General features: G+C 50.9%; 1 protein-coding gene across 2 annotated transcripts in view; it reads left to right on the top strand.

The window, feature by feature from the left end:
• NRP2 (neuropilin 2) overlaps positions 1–14,142 on the top strand; it is a 130,636-nt gene extending 116,494 nt beyond the window's left edge. For both annotated transcript variants that reach the window (XM_075530360.1, XM_075530361.1), the window contains exons 16-17: positions 7,728–7,778; positions 10,553–14,142. In XM_075530360.1, coding sequence (XP_075386475.1) covers positions 7,728–7,778; positions 10,553–10,857 — 356 coding nt within the window. In that variant the 3' untranslated portion in view covers positions 10,858–14,142. The remainder of the gene's footprint in view (positions 1–7,727; positions 7,779–10,552) is intronic.
• Positions 14,143–19,604: the final 5,462 nt, after the last annotated feature.

Below are 19,604 nucleotides of genomic sequence, written 5' to 3'. Positions count from 1 at the left end.
TTTCATGAGGCTTCACGTTAGCAGTCTGTTGTGCTTCCTTACGGGGCTGGGAGTCAGGGCATCAAGTCAGTGAATTTTAGTAGCGGGGGGCGGGGGGTACCTCTGACAGCTGTTCCTCAGGGTGGGATCATATCTGTGAGAATCCGGATGGGGCCAGCATGAGTGTGACCAAGAGCCCCAAAGGCGCATCATTATCTCCAGCTAACTTTAGACCAAAAGAGTGCGCTCAGTAATAACAGACTACGTGAAGCCAGGGGTCCACGGCATCCTCTCTCTCTCTCTCTCTCTCTCTCTCTCTCTCTCTCTCTCTCTCTCTGCAACTCCTGACGGGGCCACCACCCCACCCCTCTTTCCCCACTGGAGACACAGTCTGCGCTCAGTTGCCTTGTGCCGGGTGCTGTTCCTCTACAACCTACAACCTCCTCTTTCTCTACTTTCGCCCTTCCCTAGGAACCCTTTTTTCTTCTCCCCTGGCACTCGGCATCCTTGCACATGCTCTCCCTCTGTCCACCAAAGCCTTCCTTCAGAAAAGCCTGGGTCCGATTCCGTTACCCAAAGGCTTAGCTGTCTGGGCAGGTGTCATTGGCTCCTCCCCTTCCAGGAGCCCAGGCCTTAAGCCCGGGAGATCATGGCAGGACGGCACCATCCGCAGCCATCCGCCACCAGCGAGCCGCTGGGGAAAACCATCCCGTGAGCGAGCAGAGACATGTCCCTGAACTCTTCCCACTGCTGTGTTGTGAAGGAGTGCCCCGCCTTTACGGTTAGCACATTCTCCTGAGTGGACCGAGCACATGATCCTGAGTGGACCGAGCACATGATTCTGGTGTTCGGCACGTGTGTTTTAAAGCGCCTGCAGCAACACGAGAGGCAACCTTTCCGGAGACATGGTGTCTCCCATTGGAAGTGGGTTTGATGTCTCTTCAACTGCCTCCTCTTACTTGACGTGGGTTGTCCCAAACCATGCCACCTCTGCGGCATTTCTAGTATGCCCACCTCATCTCGGCATTTAGGACCAGGGAGATGAAGAAGAAATACCGAAGCCCATTGGGGAAACTCCCTAAAATGTAAAGTAATAAAACTGTTTCCCCAGATACTAAGGGTGGGGGTGGGTAATCCTTTTCCCTGGTGGCTTCAGCCCTTGTGCTTTCTTCCTGTGCTGAGAGAGGGCAGCCACAAAGAAAGGATGAAGGGCCTATGGCTTTGTTGTTGCCTATGGGCTTGCAGCGATGGAAATGCCTCTGATGTTTCGAACATGGGGGGGCGGGGCGGTTTCCAGTATCCCCCACCCATCAGCACCGCAGGCTTTCTGGCCGCACAGCTGTGAAACCATCTTCACAGCGGCACACTTCTTGGGCTGCATTTTCTTGTTTGCTCACCGTGGCTGGGGCTCAGCGGAGTCGGTCCGCTGCTCAGCCGCCTCCACCCTTGAAGGCGTTATTAGGTCGTTTCACTGCCTTCTTGTTTGCAGTCAGTCATTCCAACCCTTTTCGTCTTCTTTCCGAGTTGTCCAACCAGAAAACCGTACCCAATGGTGACTGGATTCAAGATCAAGCGCTCCCAATCATCTCAAACTGACCCTTCCAACGTGCATGCGCAAGCGTGCGTGCGTGCGCGCGCGCGCGCGCACACACACACACACACACACACACACACACACCCTTTCCCTTCCAGCTTGAAACCATTTGAAGAACTCCAGAAATGTGCTGCCATGGCCTCATAAACATTTGGCTGTAGCTCAAGAGATAAAAACCCATGATAAAGGATCTTCTGGTAGTGTTTCTAAACGCAAGCCAAACCCAGCAAGGGATGAATGGCTCTCTCAAGTAGCCCGACTTTCTAAATTTGGCAAAGTTTAGATCAACATCTGAACTTTTGGCTTCCTATTGCAACTGGGAATGAACCAACTGAATTAGGAAAATTGTGTGTGTGTGTGTGTGTGTGTGTGTGTGTGTTTTGGGGAGGGAACATTCAGCCAGCACTAAATGTTAAACTCTGTTAGACACTTTTAGGGACCAAGAACGATCTCCTTAGTCCTTCGTTATTCCTCATTTATTTGGGTCTCGATGCCATAGTTCCTGAGGGAATTTTCTGACGGCTCCTCCCAACTGAGAGATCTCACGATGTAGCTGGCTCAGGGCTTAGGGACTTGGAATCAAATTCAACAGAGGCTCGAAGGGGCCACAACCTTTTCTCAAAGCACGGTCCTTGCCCTGAAGAGGTGTTGAAATCTGTGGTTTACTCTTGGTTCTATTGTTCATGTGTTCAATGACATACTGAATTTTTATTTTTACCCTCCTTCCTCGGTTCCCTCACCTTTAAAATAGAAGTGCTGATAGCTGGTACCTATGCAATTGAAGGATGGCCATGATTTTTCTCCATGTAAGAGGGTCTTAGATCCTTGCTTTGAAAGCTGGTTGAACTGGACGGATTTAGTGGACATATTAAGACAGGGAGTTTAGGAGCTTTAATCCACTCTACCTAACTAGAGGTAGACGCTTAAAATTTAAGGCACAAGATAGCCACTTTTCCAGTTCCTGCACTAGCAGGTCATGGGCTGGTTCCTAAACAAGGTCAGCAGGGATTGAACAGGGAGCCTCGTCATGTTTCCTTCACTGGCCTTTCTCAATGGACTTCTCTTTCCATGCCCACGTTAAGATCGAGGACTTCCAGGAGCTGCCTCCTCTGGACTAGCACAGACCTGGGGTGAGGAAGGAGGCAGTAAGCCAGGTGGGGCCACGGCCCCCTCTCAGACTGAGTCATTGTGTTTACTTCCCCCTGGTCGCTTTTTCGACGGTCCTTATCAGAGAGCTTTCGCTTTCCGTAAAGACTAGAATTTTTCAGCCAAGAAAACTTTAGATGTTACATTATGACGAAGGTCCCAACTGAGCCTGACTTGCTCCCTGTCATGGAAACCACACTGCCTCACAGGGACCCTAGAGCACAGGGTAGATAGAACTGTCCCTCTGAGCTCCCAAGACGGTCACTCTTTACAGGAGTCTGGAGACTTCAAGCCGCTGCCCTTGCAGACCGCAACCCACGGCACCTCCGCTCAGGGAGGTTCAATGGTTTGTCCAAGCTCTTACAGTTAGGATGAGGGACACACCCACTGGAGAAATGGGCACCCATTCTCAACCCAACCCACCCCAACAGGAGCCGTTGAGTCAATTCCAATACCTGGTGACCTTGTATTTCAGAATTGAACGATACTCACTCCAGGGTGTTTTCAATGTTAATGTTCTTTCAGAAGAGGATTACCAGGCCTTTCTTCTGAGGCACCTCTGGGTGGATTTAAACTGTTACCCTTTCCATTAGTCATGAGTGCTGAGCCTTTTGTGGCCCCCAGGGACGCTACTCCCAGCACTGCTCAACATCTGTTGTTCCCTTCAGAGGGAAGTGGAGATCCTCTCCGTATCTTGACTATTCATCTTGAGGCCAAACCTGTCTGCTGTCCACTCCAAACAGGCCTCCGACCCTACTGCTCAGAGGTGGTGTAGAAGGGGCTCTTCGAAGCCCCTGATGCAAGCCAATGTCTGGAAATGATCCGTGTCTTCCGTCGTGCATCAAAAGGTAGCCCATGGTTTGGGGCAGGCATTCCACATGCCCAGCAGTCCTGTGACGCTCCCTTCACAGTGCAGAAAGTCAGCGGAACAATGTCAAGGCCAAGAGGCTCAGTGGACGTGGGGAAAGAGCAGCAAGGAGCGACGCAAAAGCACACTCAGGATGAAGTCCCATCCCTGGAGACTTCGTTTAGGAGGGGAAGAAACAAGGGAGAAGGCAAAGATAAAGAATGTGTACATGTATGTGTATGTATGTGAGAGAGAGAGAGAGAGAGAGAGGAGCGAGGAGGGAGAATGAATGAGAACTGTGAGAAAGCGCACAGCAGTCTCTTGAGACCTACCACACTCTGGGAAATCCAGGGGGATTTCCCGGCTGGGCTGCAGGTGGGAAGTGCCACAGGCGGTGTGGTCTTAGATCAGCAGGCAGTGCTCCAGACCCCTCCGGGGGCACCATGCTTCATTTGGGCGCATCACTGCTCATCTTTGTGCGGTAGTGTTGCTGTTGACGTACAAACACGCCCGAGAGTGCTTGGGTCTTCAAGAAAGGACTGGTCTGGGGGAGGTTTGAGATAACTGGTTGGCTCGTGCGGAAACGCCAGGACAATGGGAAATGGGGGAACCCTTGACTCGTTCTCCACCATGTGCCTCCCCCACCCCTTGGTGGTGCCAAGTGAAAGAGTACCTGCAGGAGCAATGGGACTTTTCACCTGGAGATGTGTACCTCCGTCGGAGAAGGACCAGGTTTCGTCGAGTTTTGACTTGGTTTTGTTTTAAGCCACAGCTTCTTGGCCACACTCTATTGGCCTCCCTTGCAGGCACCCATCAGTTTAAGGACTCCTCGTATTACTTGTTCTCCAAAGAGACCTGCCACCTAAGGAAATACAAGGGGGAAGAGCTGTGCTCAGGACAGGCAATCCCTTTGAGTTGTGTGGCGGGCCCAATAAAAAGGACTACAAGCCAAAAGCCTCAGAGATATGTGCAGGGGTGACAAAGCTCAGCTGCCAGACTCGAAACCATTTCTACCAAGCAAAGGAGTAAAGGATGAGACACTCCCCAACCCTCACCTTGCAGAAGCCTCAATTCCCAAGCATTCCTCTCCCAGATTTTCCTTCTGACCATTGGAATCTCCACCACAATTCCCTGGTTTCTCTTAAGTGGTTTTAACATGAATGAACATTTACTCCCCATGCAACTGGAAAGCCCTTGATGGCAGAGACCTGATCCCCTTTATCTTTATGTCCCAAAGTCTGCAGTATAATTCCTGGGCACCTACTATAGCCTCTTCTAAAAGATGGCTGACTTGGTTGGTTGTTGGTTGGTTGGTTGGTTGGTTGGTTGATAACTTAAGATTGCCCTTTGAAGACTAATGTATATTAACTTTCTCTTACCATAGAAAAATGAAAGGCCCCTCAATTTTAATGACCATTATTTTCACATTCTCAACCAACCCCCATGAGTTCTCAACAAAATGGCAGAGTAGTGAGGCCGACCGAAAACCAGGGAATGTCCAGCCAGCTAGCTAGCAACCAAGACAAGGCAGATTCTCTCTTCTGTTGGAGGGGAGCAGTCATCCTGCTACATTGGTGGCTGCAGTGTCCTCACAAGAGAAGGACTTGTGGCCCGACTTGGCGAGCTCTTCTGATCCCATGACAATGTTGAGAGTCAGACTGCAAGCTTTGGAGTCAAATTGACCTGAGATGGAGTCCACACAGGGGCTCCAGGGAGGCAGGACCTTGTCTACTCAAATGTTGATAGTGGAAGTCCTTGTGGGTGGTCAGAGCCACTCCTGCTATGTTCTCCTGGAGGTGTGGCTGGTTCCCCTCTGCCCTCTCCATCTCATTCTCACGAACACACCCATCCACTCACACAGCCTCCCAGGCAGTCTTCCCTACATTGTTCTCCATCAAAGGAAATGACAATAGTTCTGGCCCATGTTCCTATTTTTCTGCTGTCTTTCCTCCTTCCCCACCGGAGTCTTCCATCCTGGGCTGCCATTTCCCCTTCCCAGGAAGACGCTACCTCTACTTCCTGCCTTGAGCTCTCCCACTAACCACTTCTTCCCCCCACCCCCTTCTCTTCCTGGAGTTCTTCTTGGCAGTTCCCCTCACCCCTGTCTTGTCTTTGCTACAACGACAGGGACCAATGGAGCACCAGACTCTGCTTACCACCATCCCAATATACAAGGGGTGTCTACAGGACTCCCCAGGAAAGGAGAAAGGCTTGTAGAGGGTTAAATGGCTTTTGGCAGAAAAGCTCCGAATCAAGCACAGATATCGGGAATATTATCAAGGGGACTAGAGAAAATCACTATCAAAGTTAATGGCTCTTTGTAAGAATGATACTTTTGTTTTGTGTTTTCCCCAGCGTGCCATTTTTTCTTGAAGGCTTGGTGAACAGATGTACTTTGGGGAATGTTGATGGATTTATCCTTTTTTTGACCCTCTTCCCACTCACCCAAACTCCTTGGAACAGGAATCATTATGAAAAGCCATGGTCAGCCACGGAAATGTTCTTCACCTGAAGGAGCCTTTGGTTTGCCAGGTGTGGGAATCTCAGCCACATCTGGGGCAGTCGAGTGCATAGAATAGAAAAACTGGACCAGTGCTGGAGAGCTCACCTGGCCAGTTCTCTGCCTCCAGATAAAACAATAACAACCGAAGCCCCAGAGACAGGAGGCTGGGATCTCCCTCAGACAAATGTTCTCAGAATCATGGCCATTCTGTTCTCCTTCCTCCACGATCAATGCCACATCCACCCTCTTCCAGCCCATGATCAATAGTGTCCTAAGAGTTCCTCCCTGAGGGTATGAGGGGGAACAGGATGGTGCTCCAGTCTCCAAGATTTTGTCACATCCTTGGCAGGCGACAAATCTCTAAAAATAAGACCAGGATTTGGCCCCAAAGCCACTGGCAGGAGCCCCACGGTGCCCCTCCTCTGCTGATTCATATATTCCTATCCAGTGTTCTGCGTCTTTTAATCAGGGAGGTGTTAAGGCACATGAGCATCCCATCAAAATATGACCTATTGGAAGTGTGACAGTTGTCTTCCACGTTCATCCCCATTCCCCCCACCCCACACCTAAAAAAAAGTAATGATAAGGTGAAAGAAAAGCTTTCACCACCTTGATATGATCGCTATGGCAGACGCCACTGGCTCGGTTGATTCATGCTCAATCTTCATTCCAAGGACACAGCCTGCTTTGCAGGGGCCTGGACAGTACAAGCCATGGGTGGACGTGGGGAAGGTGGCGTGCTCTGAAGGTGGCCGTTGCTGTGCTATAAACAGGCCGGAAACAGGATTTATGGTGGCACGGTGCCACGTGGCATAGGATCAGCAGGGCCAAGGTCCTTCCAAATGAGGTGTTGGCACTTGATTTTGTGTAAAACCTTTATAGCAACTGAGGGGATCGGAATATGCTTCAGAGCTTTGGCCGGGAATGAGGAAGACATCCCACATGATTCAAACCATTGCCTCAAGGAAATGACTGAATTTCAATCAGGTGGTGGCAGTGATGGGTGGCGGCTCATAACTAGAGAACCTGTAGTATCCCCAAAAATTATCATCAAAAAAGAAGCAGATAGATAGAAGTGATACTGGGACGCATCCTGGGTAAATGAGCTCCATTCAGCCTGGCCTGGTTGGATGCCTGTGTTTGATCTAGTCTAACCCTAGAGGAGAGGCCAGGGATATCCGCGCAGACAAGCGGAGGTGGACAGGCCGTATGGTGTTCTTTCCAGTTCTCCCATCACATGAAAGCATGGAATGATGGAATGTGGCGTCGGTAAATCACTGTGCAGCATTTCCTTGAAACCCAGAGGAAAAGGGCTCTGTCCTTGGTGTCGCCCATTTAGATGCATGCGGAGGAGGTGACATGCGCTACGGTGGTGCGGAGCATAGTCCTGGCAGCTGGTGCTGGGCCTCAGTGCTGTTGAAATGCCTTAGGTAAAAGCCAATTGGCAGGGAATGATCGTCATGGTGAAGACACACCATGTCGCCCTAAAGACCGGACCTTTCTGATGGTGTCCGTCCTTCTGGTCCCTTGAAGGGGAGATGCTCTGGTGGGGTACATTTTAAAATATTAAGTGGTCTAGGTGCCGAGGATGGTTCTCTGCCTTTGAACCATGGTGACGGGACGTGTTATGACGTGTTTTGTTGTCTTCTTCCTTTTAGTGGACATCCCGGAAATCCACGGCAGAGAGGGCTATGAGGAGGAAGTCGATGGTGAGTATGGCTATGCCATTCAAGTCTGGTTATCGAGATGTCAACAGAATGTCGAGGGGAGCGGAGGGCCAGACGGAGAGCTCGCAGTCAGAAATATAAGCGAAAAGGATCCAGGGAAGCATGCAGGAGCCATGAGTTGCTCTGTAATGTCAAGTTGAGAGGTTGAGAAAGCTTATTGAGTTAGCGCTGGCTAATCCAAAACAGGTCCCCGCGTTGGGCAGCTCCCTACACTGCCAGAGGAAGCTCGATTAGACAGCCTTCAGCAGTGGAAGGTGAGCTCCTCATCTGAGCTGTGCCCCAGTCTTTGACCTGCTCCCCTAAGGGGCCCGAGGGACTGAGTGTAACATGAACATCCTTCCAGGCCCGCTGTGGTTTTCATTCCCTGGCGTGGAAGGGCCTTTCTCACATGATCCCAGACCCCAATTTGAGGCGCGTTGCAAGATTTGGGTTTCTTTCCCACACTCTGCCCATATTGTATCTTTCTATTTCTTCCCACGTCTGCTTTGCCCACTTCAAAGAACACATTTCCAGAGTCCGCAGCAAGAGTGAGCAAACATGTAGATAGCCTTCCCCCACTCCGCTCAGAGCAACACAGTGCTCTGGGCACCAGAGCTGATCTCCCGGAGACTCAACAGCAAGGGTCCCCCCCAAGAACGGCTTGCACACAAGATTGATGCGTTGAAAAGCACAGTTTATAGAGCAGCTGCCTCCAACCTGACCTTAATCAAAAACTTCAAGTGTAGTTATAGAAACTAAAGTGACTAACCCAAACAGCACCTTTGCTAACTGAACGCAGGCGCTCCTTGCGAACTCTGGGCCAACGCTCCCTTTTATGGGCAGAACTGCCTGGCTGGCCCACAGGGAGAGGCAGCCAGAGAGCCAACAGCAGAGACGGTGGGGTGGAAAGAAGAGTTTGGGGGGAGAAGCCGGGAAGTGAGCTTGCGGATGAGGCCCTGCCTTGGCTACAGGACAGGCGAGGCCTGGAGGCCTTCCGTGCTGATTTGAGGAAGCTGTCACCCCACAGTAGTGACCCAGCTCCTTGATGCATCCTCACTCAGTTGGAAGTGAGGGGTGAGGAGGCCAAGAAAGAAGGGTGCCTGGAGCATCTAGGTGCTCAGAGTCACTGGGAAGCTTCTGTTAAACTCGGGGTTCAACTGCTATCCATCAAACCATGTAAATATTAGCTAGGTAGATGCCTGGACTCGCGGGGACCCGATGCACGACCTTGTGAACACTGACCATGATGTCCTCCTTTGGTGATTCCAGCCTTTTGATGACATGTCTAAGCTCGTGGGTCAGAGCCATTAGGTTCTCACGAGCTAAATTCTGAAAATAGATCACCAGACCTTTCTTCCTAGTTTTCCCCTGAAACATGGCCACCGTAAGTGACCCTGCTCTTGGGTATTTGAGACACGAGCATCACAGCAAGCCCCGTGCTGCTGCACTACACGTAGGCAGCAGCTCCCCTCTCTGAGGAGCCCTTAAACTTTAAGGCTAATGGTTCTCGAATCTTCATAAGGCCACAACCCTTTCATGCAGTTCCTCATGTTGTGGCGAACCCCAACCATGAAATTATTCTCGTTGCTACTTCATAACTATAATTTTGCTACTGTTCTGAATCGGGCAACCCCTGTGAAAAGATCGTTCCATGCCCGCCCCCCCCACCCCCAAGGGGTCTCAACCCACAGGTTGAGAACCTCTGCCTTAACACATTGGTGGGAAAATGACATTCCAAGGTCATGGGCTTTTCCCACAGGTTCTATCAACCCCTCCTTGTACAGCACGGATGGGCCAGGTACCACTTCAAGTACTTTGCCAACTTAACGTATGTAATCCTCCTTAGACCCCAATGGCAGGGGCACACTGGTCCTTCCATTTTGTAGAAGAGCAAGCCGGCAACGGGAGGTGAAATCACCGTGCTGCTGGGGCGGCCTCCCAGCGAGGGCATGGCAGGGCTGGGAGAGGAACCCTAGCAGTCTACTTCCAGAGACCTTGTCCCCGGAGATGCTCCTGAGCCTGGCTTAGGGAGCTTCGGGAACCTAACAATAGTCAGCACCTCCCACAGTTAGAGGACTCAGTAAACAAGGAACGCTGGGGCTTACTAGGGCTTGCTTAACCTAGAGACTCGCGTATAAGCCGTATTTTTCAGCACACTTTCAATGCAGTTCTTGTGGTAAAATTTGGTGCCTTGGCTGATATTCTAGTTGGCGTATACTCGAGCATATGCAGTAGGCGGTAGTGAATAATTCTCGTGTTTTCACTACACCAGCGATTGTGTTCCCAGGCCTGGCTGGCATCTGTCCCTCTCCCAAACGTGTGGCACCTTCCTACAGAAGCAAGGCCTCTTCTCAAATACACAATCCCAGCAGGGACAGAGTATCCAATGAGTCAAGTAAGCACGGGCTTACTTGTGCTGACTTAATAATCCGTCGTGAACAGTGTCAGATGGTTTTCACTGCATGGGAAGGGGGGGGATCACCTGTCATGAAAAAACCCATGTGCTTCCCGTGTTTCTTGGGTAACCCACTCTCCCAAACGCCAAACCAAACTCAGTGGCATCCAGTCAATGCCGATTCATTGCGACCCCATAGGACAGGGTAGAATTGCCCCTGTGAGTTTCCGAGACTGACTCCTTATGAGCTAGAAAGCCCCATCTTTCTCCCAACGAGCAGCTGGTGGCTTTAAACTGTGACCCAGGGCACAGCCACAGCTCTGCCGGGGCTCCTGTCACCCACCCCAGGTACCCAGGATCTTGTGTGTGTTTTGTATCGTAGATGAGTACGAGGTGGATTGGAGCAACTCTTCCTCCCCAACCTCGGGGTCTGGCGTCTCCTCAGCCGACAAAGACAAGAGCTGGCTGTACACCCTGGACCCCATCCTCATCACCATCATCGCCATGAGCTCGCTGGGCTTGCTGCTGGGGGCCACCTGCGCGGGGCTGCTGCTCTACTGCACCTGCTCCTACTCGGGCCTGAGCTCACGCAGCTGCACCACGCTGGAGAACTACAACTTCGAGCTCTATGATGGTCTCAAGCACAAGGTCAAGATGAACCACCAGAAGTGCTGCTCAGAGGCATAACGATTGCACCCGGATCCCATCTGACGTTTCATTCCAGCAAGACGGGCGGGTGAAGATTAGATTTTTTTTCCTTTGGGAACTGAATGCCATAATCTCGATCAAACTGATCCAGAATACCGAAGTGTGGACAAGACAGACAGGCGCATCGAGGGAGGAGGGGAGACACCGCCCACCCAGGGACTGCTGCTGCCCCACCCCCCACCCCCATCCCCCCACCAAGGACTGTGGTGGCTGAGTCACCGCAGGGACAGGGCCGTGCTCTCTGCTGGGACCAAGACAGGAGCTCATCTCTTTGGGGTCACAGTTCTCTTTTGTTTGTGCGTTGGTTTGATGGTTCCGTTTTACTTCTTTAGTCGGGGAGCAACTCAGACGGGGCAGAACCAGAGAAAGGCCCCTCCAGCGATGGAACCGAGTGTGGATCATGACGCCACCATCTCTTGTTCACCAATACACTCGAACAGCAAAAGGTTTTCTCAGCCTTTCCTACTTTAGAAACAGCAGGCACGCCTACAGCACACACACACACACACACACACACACACACACACACACACACGGCTGTGCGGTTTATCCTGGGCTCTGATCATCTGGAGCCTTGAGGGATTTGCTTGGGTAGCGGTTCAGCCGACCCTACAGACTGCCGTTGTCCGTCCTAGCATTTAAGTAGGATGTTGTTGCCTTTAACTTTTTTTATCCAGGGGAAAAATGCCATTTTTGGATCAGCAGAACATTCAAAACAGACCCGAAAGGGACCTTCCTGCATCACAGTCCATGGAAAGCGGACGAGCCTTAAAGCGCTATATGAATTGGAGCCGTCCCTTTGCTGTTGACCCAGAGCTCACGCCCCACCCCCACCCCCAGGACGTTTGCCTTCACTCTGCCCCTTCCCCTTGTTCTTCTAAAACACACAGGACACACTGCACACTGGTCAGATCTCTGTTGTCTTCGGTGGCTGTCTCGTTGACTTTGACTCATGGCATGACCTCATGTGTGCAGAGACTGTGACCTTTCAGACACAGATCACCAGGCCTGCCTTTCAAGAACCTCTGGGCGGGTTCAAACAGCCAACTTTGGGGACTGATGGCTTACCGTCGTCAGCACCACCCAGAGACACCTATCAAGTCCTTAAAACCCACTGCAGTCGAGTTGTTTGCAACTCCTGGCGGCTTGACAGGACAGGACAGAACTGCTCCCTGGGTTTCCGATGAGGAAATCTTTGTGGGAGCAGAAAACCTCATTTGTCTCCCAAGCAGTTGGATGGTGGGCTTGAATGATTGACCTTGAAGATAGCGACCCAATGCTTCATCCCACGATTGTTTGGGAGTTTCAGCGGTGAGCTGGAGAAATACTGGTGTGTTTCTCCTCCAGGGACACAGTCGTCCCTGATGACCTTGGCTAGAGAGGGAAAGAGAAGCCCAGCATCCCTGACTGTGTGATGGCCAGGGCTGGGCGCAATGAGCTCCACTCTTGGATGGGCCAGGAAGCATCAATTCTCCCTTGGGTGCCCACCACCCTTTCCTCTTTTCCTGAGACTTGGAGCCAAGATAGATGGAGTGGATTCCAACCAGAAGTCTGCAAGCACTTTGGACCAAAATGCTGCCAATGCTGCTGTCACCCCTGAGAGTCTGAGGTCCTGATTCACTCGACCCACGCCCATTTATGTTTTTTTTATTAAGTGCCTTTGAAAATGAAGAAAAGTGTATTTTCCCTCTATGTAGAAATCAGCAATTATCCTACAAGTTAAGGCATACCTCTTTCCTACCACCACCACCACCCCCTCCAATGGCTCCGTTCCCAGTGCCCCTCGCTCTGCTGATCCTTCTAAAGGAATGGGCCCTGCTTCCTGAGTGGTAGGTTGTCCTAGCCCGAGATGACTCTCGACCACTCCAGAGAGAGGCCCCAGGAGTAGAAGGAAATGGTGTGAAGAAGATTGTCCGCATCAGGATCGCCTGTGTCCTCGAATCACTTTCCACGCCTGCCCGCTGTGCCCAGCGCGCTGTGTATCAGTGGTGAACTGCCCGACCAATTGTGCTGCTACGGTCACCCCCAGTTCTCATTTGTCGCATACCTGGGGAAAGGGGAAGGGTGAATGGGACTGGCTGGTTCCTTTAAATGTTAACTTATGGAAATGATCGTCCCGGTGGTAATGTCGCAGGGTTTTGTTTGCAGAGAGGGAGAGTACATATCGACAGCTATTTATTCATGTGTGTGTGTGTGTGTGTCTTTGCGCGCCTTTGAGTTCTCTGTGTCTACTGTGTATGTGAATGGTCACGTGCGACTCCGTGGTGTCATTGTGACTTTGACCTAGGGCCCGAGTGTACTGCTGACTTTGGCACTCGTTGGCACAATGGTAGTTCGAGGTGAGAAGACTGTCACAGCCCAGGGCTCAGCGACAGGCTGCACCTAAGCTAAGCTCACAGAAGTCAGTTTCTAATTAGCTCACCCTCCCATGCAGTCCAGTGTTCAGGAAGCTGGCAAATCCTAGCGATTTCCAGAAGTCTCCTCCGAAGAAGACAAGTGTGAAAGCCTCCTCTTAGGGTCTTGCCCCTCTTATGCCCAGTGGGCTGTTTCACAACTCCCCAAAGACTAGTCCTGTTTCAGGCCTTCAGCTCACCTCGAAGTTGGATACAACTCAGCCTCTGTCTCCCTAAATGTCTTAGATCCATCGTCCCCACGGGGTGACTGGAGGCCCTGAGCAGGTGCAGGCTACCCAGGCCTACATGTAGATACCTCGCCAAGTCTAGAGGCTGGCATGTTGTCAGATAGCAAGACAAACAGCTGTGCCAGACAGAATTTGGCCAGGGAACACCTGGGTGCATTTGTTACCTTTATCTGCAGGTAGGCTAGCTGACCAGGCTCCTCAAGTAGTTCCCTTTGAAAAACCCAACTCACAGTATTGATCTCGTCTTTTTTTTTTTTTTTGCTTGCCTTGTACTGAATGACACATTACCTCCACGCTCTCCCAGACTAGACAAGTCAACGGGGCCACAGGGTTGCTGTCTCTCTTTGGTGAGGATGGGAAGATACCGGAGACCAGGGACCGAGGGATGAGCATGAATGACAAGAAAACCAAGGAGGGTAGTTCAACTGCTACACACACAGTTCACTTTTCCAGGGTTTGCAATTAAAGGGATTTGCCCATTCACTGGCTGAGCCAGATCACGGGAACTTGAGAGCTTTTACTGTGATTCTTCGATGTAAAAAATAAACAATGTCAAACTGTGTTTATATGATTTGTATAAAGCCTTTTTAAGATTACTATTTAAATAAACATTATACCACAGATATTTCCCTGCGTTTTCCTCATTGGAGACAGAGAGATTGGAGACTAGAGTGACCAGGCCCTTAGAGTTTGCCCAAGAAGGTCCACATCCTGGGAGACCACCCGGTTCCAGGCAAGCCAGGCTAGTTGGTCACTCTCTTGTTTCTCAGCATGTTCATGGAGTTCGTAGATGGAGTGGCTGCTTGGTTTTTTGTAAACTGAAGATGTTGGTGGCTTACCAGGTCAGGTGGGCATTTTAACTCCGAACTCCAACTGGTGGGTTTCCAAGATGGTGGTCCCTACAAACACTTCTCTCTGCCCCTGGCCAGTTCCCTGCAACTCTATTCTTTCTTGCTCAAAGTCTTGATAGTTAATAACCCACTGCCATCAAGTAGGTAGGTTCTGACTCAATACAGGAGGGAGCAATAGTCCCATATTTCTCTGTCTGGTGGGTTTGAACTGCCGACCTTGAGGTTAGCGATGTGGCGCTTAACCCTCTGTGCCACCAGGGCTCCTCTGAGAGTCGACGATGCTAGTGTTTTCTCTCACAATGTGGTCCTTGGAAAGGAGCCGTGGTGGCAGAGGGTTTCAGAGTGAACTGTGCCATGGTGAAAGGAGCTGTGAAAGGAGCCGTGGTGGCAGAGAGTTTCAGAGTGAACTGCTAACCCCAAGGTCGCCCTTGAAGAAAGAGGAGGATTTCTGCCCCTGTAAAGGTTTACAGCCCCAGAAACCCAGTGGCCAGTTCTGTCCTTCCCTGTAGTCCAGTAAACCGGAATCTACATGATGACAGAGAGTTTGGCCAGTTTTACATTACTGGGAACCATCTCAGCAAGGTAAATTCTTGGAATCCCCCCTGATCTACAGAATGGGAAATTCTAGGGCAGTGGAGGTGGCAGGGCAATGCTCTAGTAAGTCCTCCCAGGGACTTGGGTGCACTTGCAAGCTCAAGAAGCATGGTTCTAGAAGAAATGAAGAGGAGCTGGGACTTTCGAGGTAATCCGGTCTCACAGCGATGAGGATTCTGCTAGCCTGTTGGTTACTGGCTGCATATTAAACTAGGCGTGGCCCATGACGCATGCCTAGTCGGCACAGTGAATGCCCAGGCCCGGAGCTGGGAGAAGCATTACCATGAGCTCCCGGTTGTAAAGCTGAGAATCCATGCCCGTGGCTCCCCTCCAAGGCTTTGTTTCCTCCAGGAAGGAAAGTGATCTTGATCATTTATTTAAGAGATGTTTGTGAGACCTTTCAGATTTTTTAAGGGGCAGGTTGGGGTACAGAGACATAAAGAAGGACTGGTTACAGTAAATGAAGGCAATAAACAGATGACTATAGGGGCGCACTATTAAATCCCCCCTCTAAGTAGATGTTCAGAAAGCCTGTCAAAGGAGACCTCTTGTTAGTTGCAGCTGAGCAGCTAGCTCAGGCTCATGGGATCCTGCGGTACCACAAAGGAATGTCGCCCCTCCCGCAGCCTACTGATGATCATTGGTGTGTTTGAGTCCTTGTTCCCGGCGCAATGGCCGTCTGTCCGTCTATATCATGGAGGATTTTCATGGACCCTGAACTTAGAGCTAAAGGACAAGGAGGAAGCAGCCTAGCCTCTAGCGGAGTGTTTCCCAAAGTAGGGGCCCGACCCAGCCAAGGCGGGGGTACAAAAGCAGACCCACACTTTGTCCTGGATGGTGGGCTGCAGTTTCACTGCCGTGGAGTCAACTGACCAACAGCAACCAGAGGATGGGACAGAATTGCCCTCGAGTTTCAGAGACAGGAACTGCTTCGTGACAGCTGGAAGCCCGTCTTTCCCCTGGGGAGCAGCTGGTGATTGCAAACGGCTGGTCCTGAGGTTAGCAGCCCAGCGTGTAACCGCTAGACCTCCTGGGCTCCTCTTTAGATTTCTCAGTGTTACAGAAAGGCACGGAAACCCTAGCAGTTACCCGGTCGCCTACAGCGGGTCCGATTTTTTTTTTTCTTAGAGTGTACTAAGTCGGTGAAAGGATTATTATTTTCCTATGAGTCGAAAGATAGGTATTTCATTTCAACTTGAAGAAAATAGAAATAAAATGCCTTTAAATTTCTTTCGTAAATCTATTGTCAGGGCTCCTACTACGTCTAATGACAGCCTAGAGACGCTGGTGGCAAAGCGGGTACGAGCTGGGGTGCTAATCACTAGGTCAGCAATTCAAACCCACTGCTCCTCAGAGAAAAGACAAGGCTTTCTAGTCCCATAAACAATTTGTTGTTGTTGTTGTTGTTAGGTGCCATTGAGTAGGTTCTGTTGTATTTTTGACTCTTGAAACAGGTCAAGAGGAAAGCAAATTTCTTCTTTCCTTTTGTTGAACGCTCAGATATTTTTAAAACCCAAATAAATGAATAGGATCTCTTGGTCCCTGATTATCTGTGTGTAGATAGATTGTCTCTCAATCCTTATCTGCAGCTCTCTGGAAATGCGTACACAGCCATCAGGAGGCAGGCAGACCAGAGAAACGAGGTAGGGACCCGAGGACCCTGGAAGGAAACAGACCCATCTGGAGGTTAAAGCCATCCTGCTCCCCTGCACCGCTGGGGGTGGAGATTGGGCTCAGGCAGAACCTGGAGAATTAGAAAATGCTTCTCTATCCATTTCTCACAGGTTTCCAGATCTAATCCTCACTGAGCTGACTAACATTCTTGAGGGAAATTCACCACACACACACCATACCGCCCCCTCTTCCCCAGCCCCCGCCACCCAAGAGTAGGGTGTGAAATGGTGACGCTGTACTCCATGTGTGTAATAAAGGTCAGAAGAGGAACTGCTACCTGTTGAGGATCCTCAGTTACTGTGCGTCTCCCCAGGGCCTCGAAGTAACATTAATCCCCATTAAGAAAATGGGAAGAGTGCTAATAAGTCTATTGACTGGCACAGCCTCAGGCAAAGGACAGCCTTCCCCTTGAACTCTTGGCTCCCAGAATTCCTGAGCTTCCCACCCATGATTTCTCCTCAGGCCCTGCCCCCACGGCTCATCCTCCTCTTTCCTGCATTTTCTCAGTGACCCTGAGCACAGGCTCCAGAGGGCAGGACACGCCCTCCGTGTTTTCTCAATGACCTCCTAGGGAGCCGTGAGCCAAGCTGTTTCTGAGGCTCATCCAGAGACCAACACCTGTTTGCTCGCCCACCCTGCTAGATAACTCTGTAAGACAGTGTGTGTGGGTGTGGCGGGGGGGGGGTTGTGTGTGTGTGTGTGTGTGTGTGTGCGCGCACACACACACACACACCCTGACACATTACAAGAGCTATTAGGAAAACAGAGGTTTCAGCTAGGGAAATGTGCCCACCTGGCCTCAGGGCGTCTCGTCCTTTCTCATGTGTGGTGGCATTGCTGCTCCCCATAGAGGACTCGACCAAAGCAGGGCCCACCGGGACAGTGCAGCCCTGGCCTGAGGACCAGCTGGGCTCTGAGAACCAGGCCTCTGCAGAAAGCCCACCATCTGCAGAGGCATAAGGCTCCTGGGCTGGGGCTTTCCTTTCTCAAACTCTGGATCCCGCACCAAACCCCCAGCCAGCAGCCAGCAGACCTAGCCAGGTGTGGCACCTCCTCTAGCCCTGACTCACTCTTCTCCTGAACACTGGTCCAGCTCGGTTTGCAAGACACAGGCTGCAGCCTCCCCAGCTCCCCGGGCTTCTCAGAACCAGTGCCAGGGCCAGGTTGCCGTGGCTTGGAGCACAGTTGCGCCAATCAATCTCCATCCGGAAGCCCTTGACAAGCTCTGCTTGGAATTGAAGTGCAACCTCTGCCTACTGGCTGCCGGCCGGCCTGTGCCAATGGTGGCCTGTGCGGGGACTGGACTGTATGCGCCTGAGCGGCAGGCAGTACAGATCCTTCTGGATTTGCCGTCTTTTTTCGCCTCCTCTCACGCACCATCTCACTTCTTGAGTGTTCACTTCTCTGTAACCACCAACCCATGTTAGCCCCTATGGTGAGTTCAAAGGCACCTTCAAGGGCTTTGAAATCCCTAATGCTCCTCTCTCCTTGAACTTGGACATACTGAGGTGGAAAAAGCATTGATCGAGGAGTTTGGAAGACCAGATGCAAGAATCAGTTCTGCCACAAGCACTGTGACCTTGGGAAGGCCTCGCAACTTTGGCCCCCAGCTCTGACGTCCAAGTCCACACTGGGCGTGGTTCTGCTTGGTTGAATGAGTCTGTCTGTGCAAGGCAGAGCAGGCCCAGCCCTGCAGGCATCCCACCCTACACGCTCTCAGCCTCTCTCCTGCAGAGGCCACGGCAGCATCCTAGACTCAATGTTACCACGGTTAACACAGCATCACGGGTCCGGTAGGTGCAATTGTACAGTGATAATAAGTAAAGATCATAGTAAAGTCATAGAGAGCATGAGGGCTAGAAGAGAGATTGAAATAACGGCGTCAGACACATCTCATGGGAGCATGCTCACCTCAGCCTCACTTGGTGGTCCACATGGAGAGAGAGAGAGATTTATTGCTAACCAAGGCTTTTATCTTCTCTGGGGACTTGCTAAACTCCCTAATTACAGTGAGGACATATGTAACAGGAAAGGGTTGTGCTATAGGTAAGAATACAGTAATGGGAAGGGAGTGATCCATGTAATAGGAAGGGAGATATTGAGGGTACACATGTGACAAGATGGGCAGATCCTAGATTCAGGATGGCAGCCTAACTGGATGTCGCTGAGCCGGTTTGACCTGTTCTCTGGCTCACTATAGAAACCATTATCAGTAGGCTGTAAAGCCTACCTACAGGGACCAGGCTAATGGTCGCAAAGCTTTAGAGAGAAGTAACTCATTGTCCTTAACAGCAGGGAGTGGACCCTACCTGTGGTGGGCCCAGACAGTAGTCTGGCAACTGACTGCCTTCAGAGAGGTAACTTGACAATCATTTACCATTAGCTGCAAGCAGTGTCCTAAGTCTAACATGTGTTTAGGGGAGAAGACTTGGGAGAAATCTTTGTTTCCCACACAATGTTATAATGGATCTGGCTCCAAATTCCAGCTCCTCTTTGGTCGATTTGATTACACACTCACACACACACACACACACACACTGTTCATCCCTCTTGGCACATAGAAACTGGCACATGTTGTATATCTCCCTGTAGCCCCAGAAGGTAGAATCTGTTCACACATTCATTCATATAATCCATATATATACATATACATATATATACTTGCTTTGTTTTAAGAGCTTACTGTGTGCCTTGATGAGGAGCCCTGGTGGTGCAACTGTTAAGGCTTCTGGCTGAAAGGTTAGATGCCAACCCAGTGACTCTATGGACCAGAAAACTGATGGGGGCTTCTACTCGGCAACACTGAATTGCAACTCAATGGCACCTAACAACAGAAGCAGCAGTCCAGGGCTAGAAGGCTCACATTTTGTGCAGGACACCAATTCAATTCCCAGACAAGGCATTTCATGTCGCCACGGCCTGTCTTTTGATGGAGATGTGCTTATTTGTTGCAATGATGCTGAATC

Source organism: Tenrec ecaudatus, chromosome 13 (genome assembly GCF_050624435.1).
Source record: "Tenrec ecaudatus isolate mTenEca1 chromosome 13, mTenEca1.hap1, whole genome shotgun sequence".
Taxonomy (NCBI): domain Eukaryota; kingdom Metazoa; phylum Chordata; class Mammalia; order Afrosoricida; family Tenrecidae; genus Tenrec; species Tenrec ecaudatus.
The sequence above is the reverse complement of the archived record's forward strand: the minus strand, read 5'-3'. Positions and strand labels throughout refer to the sequence as shown.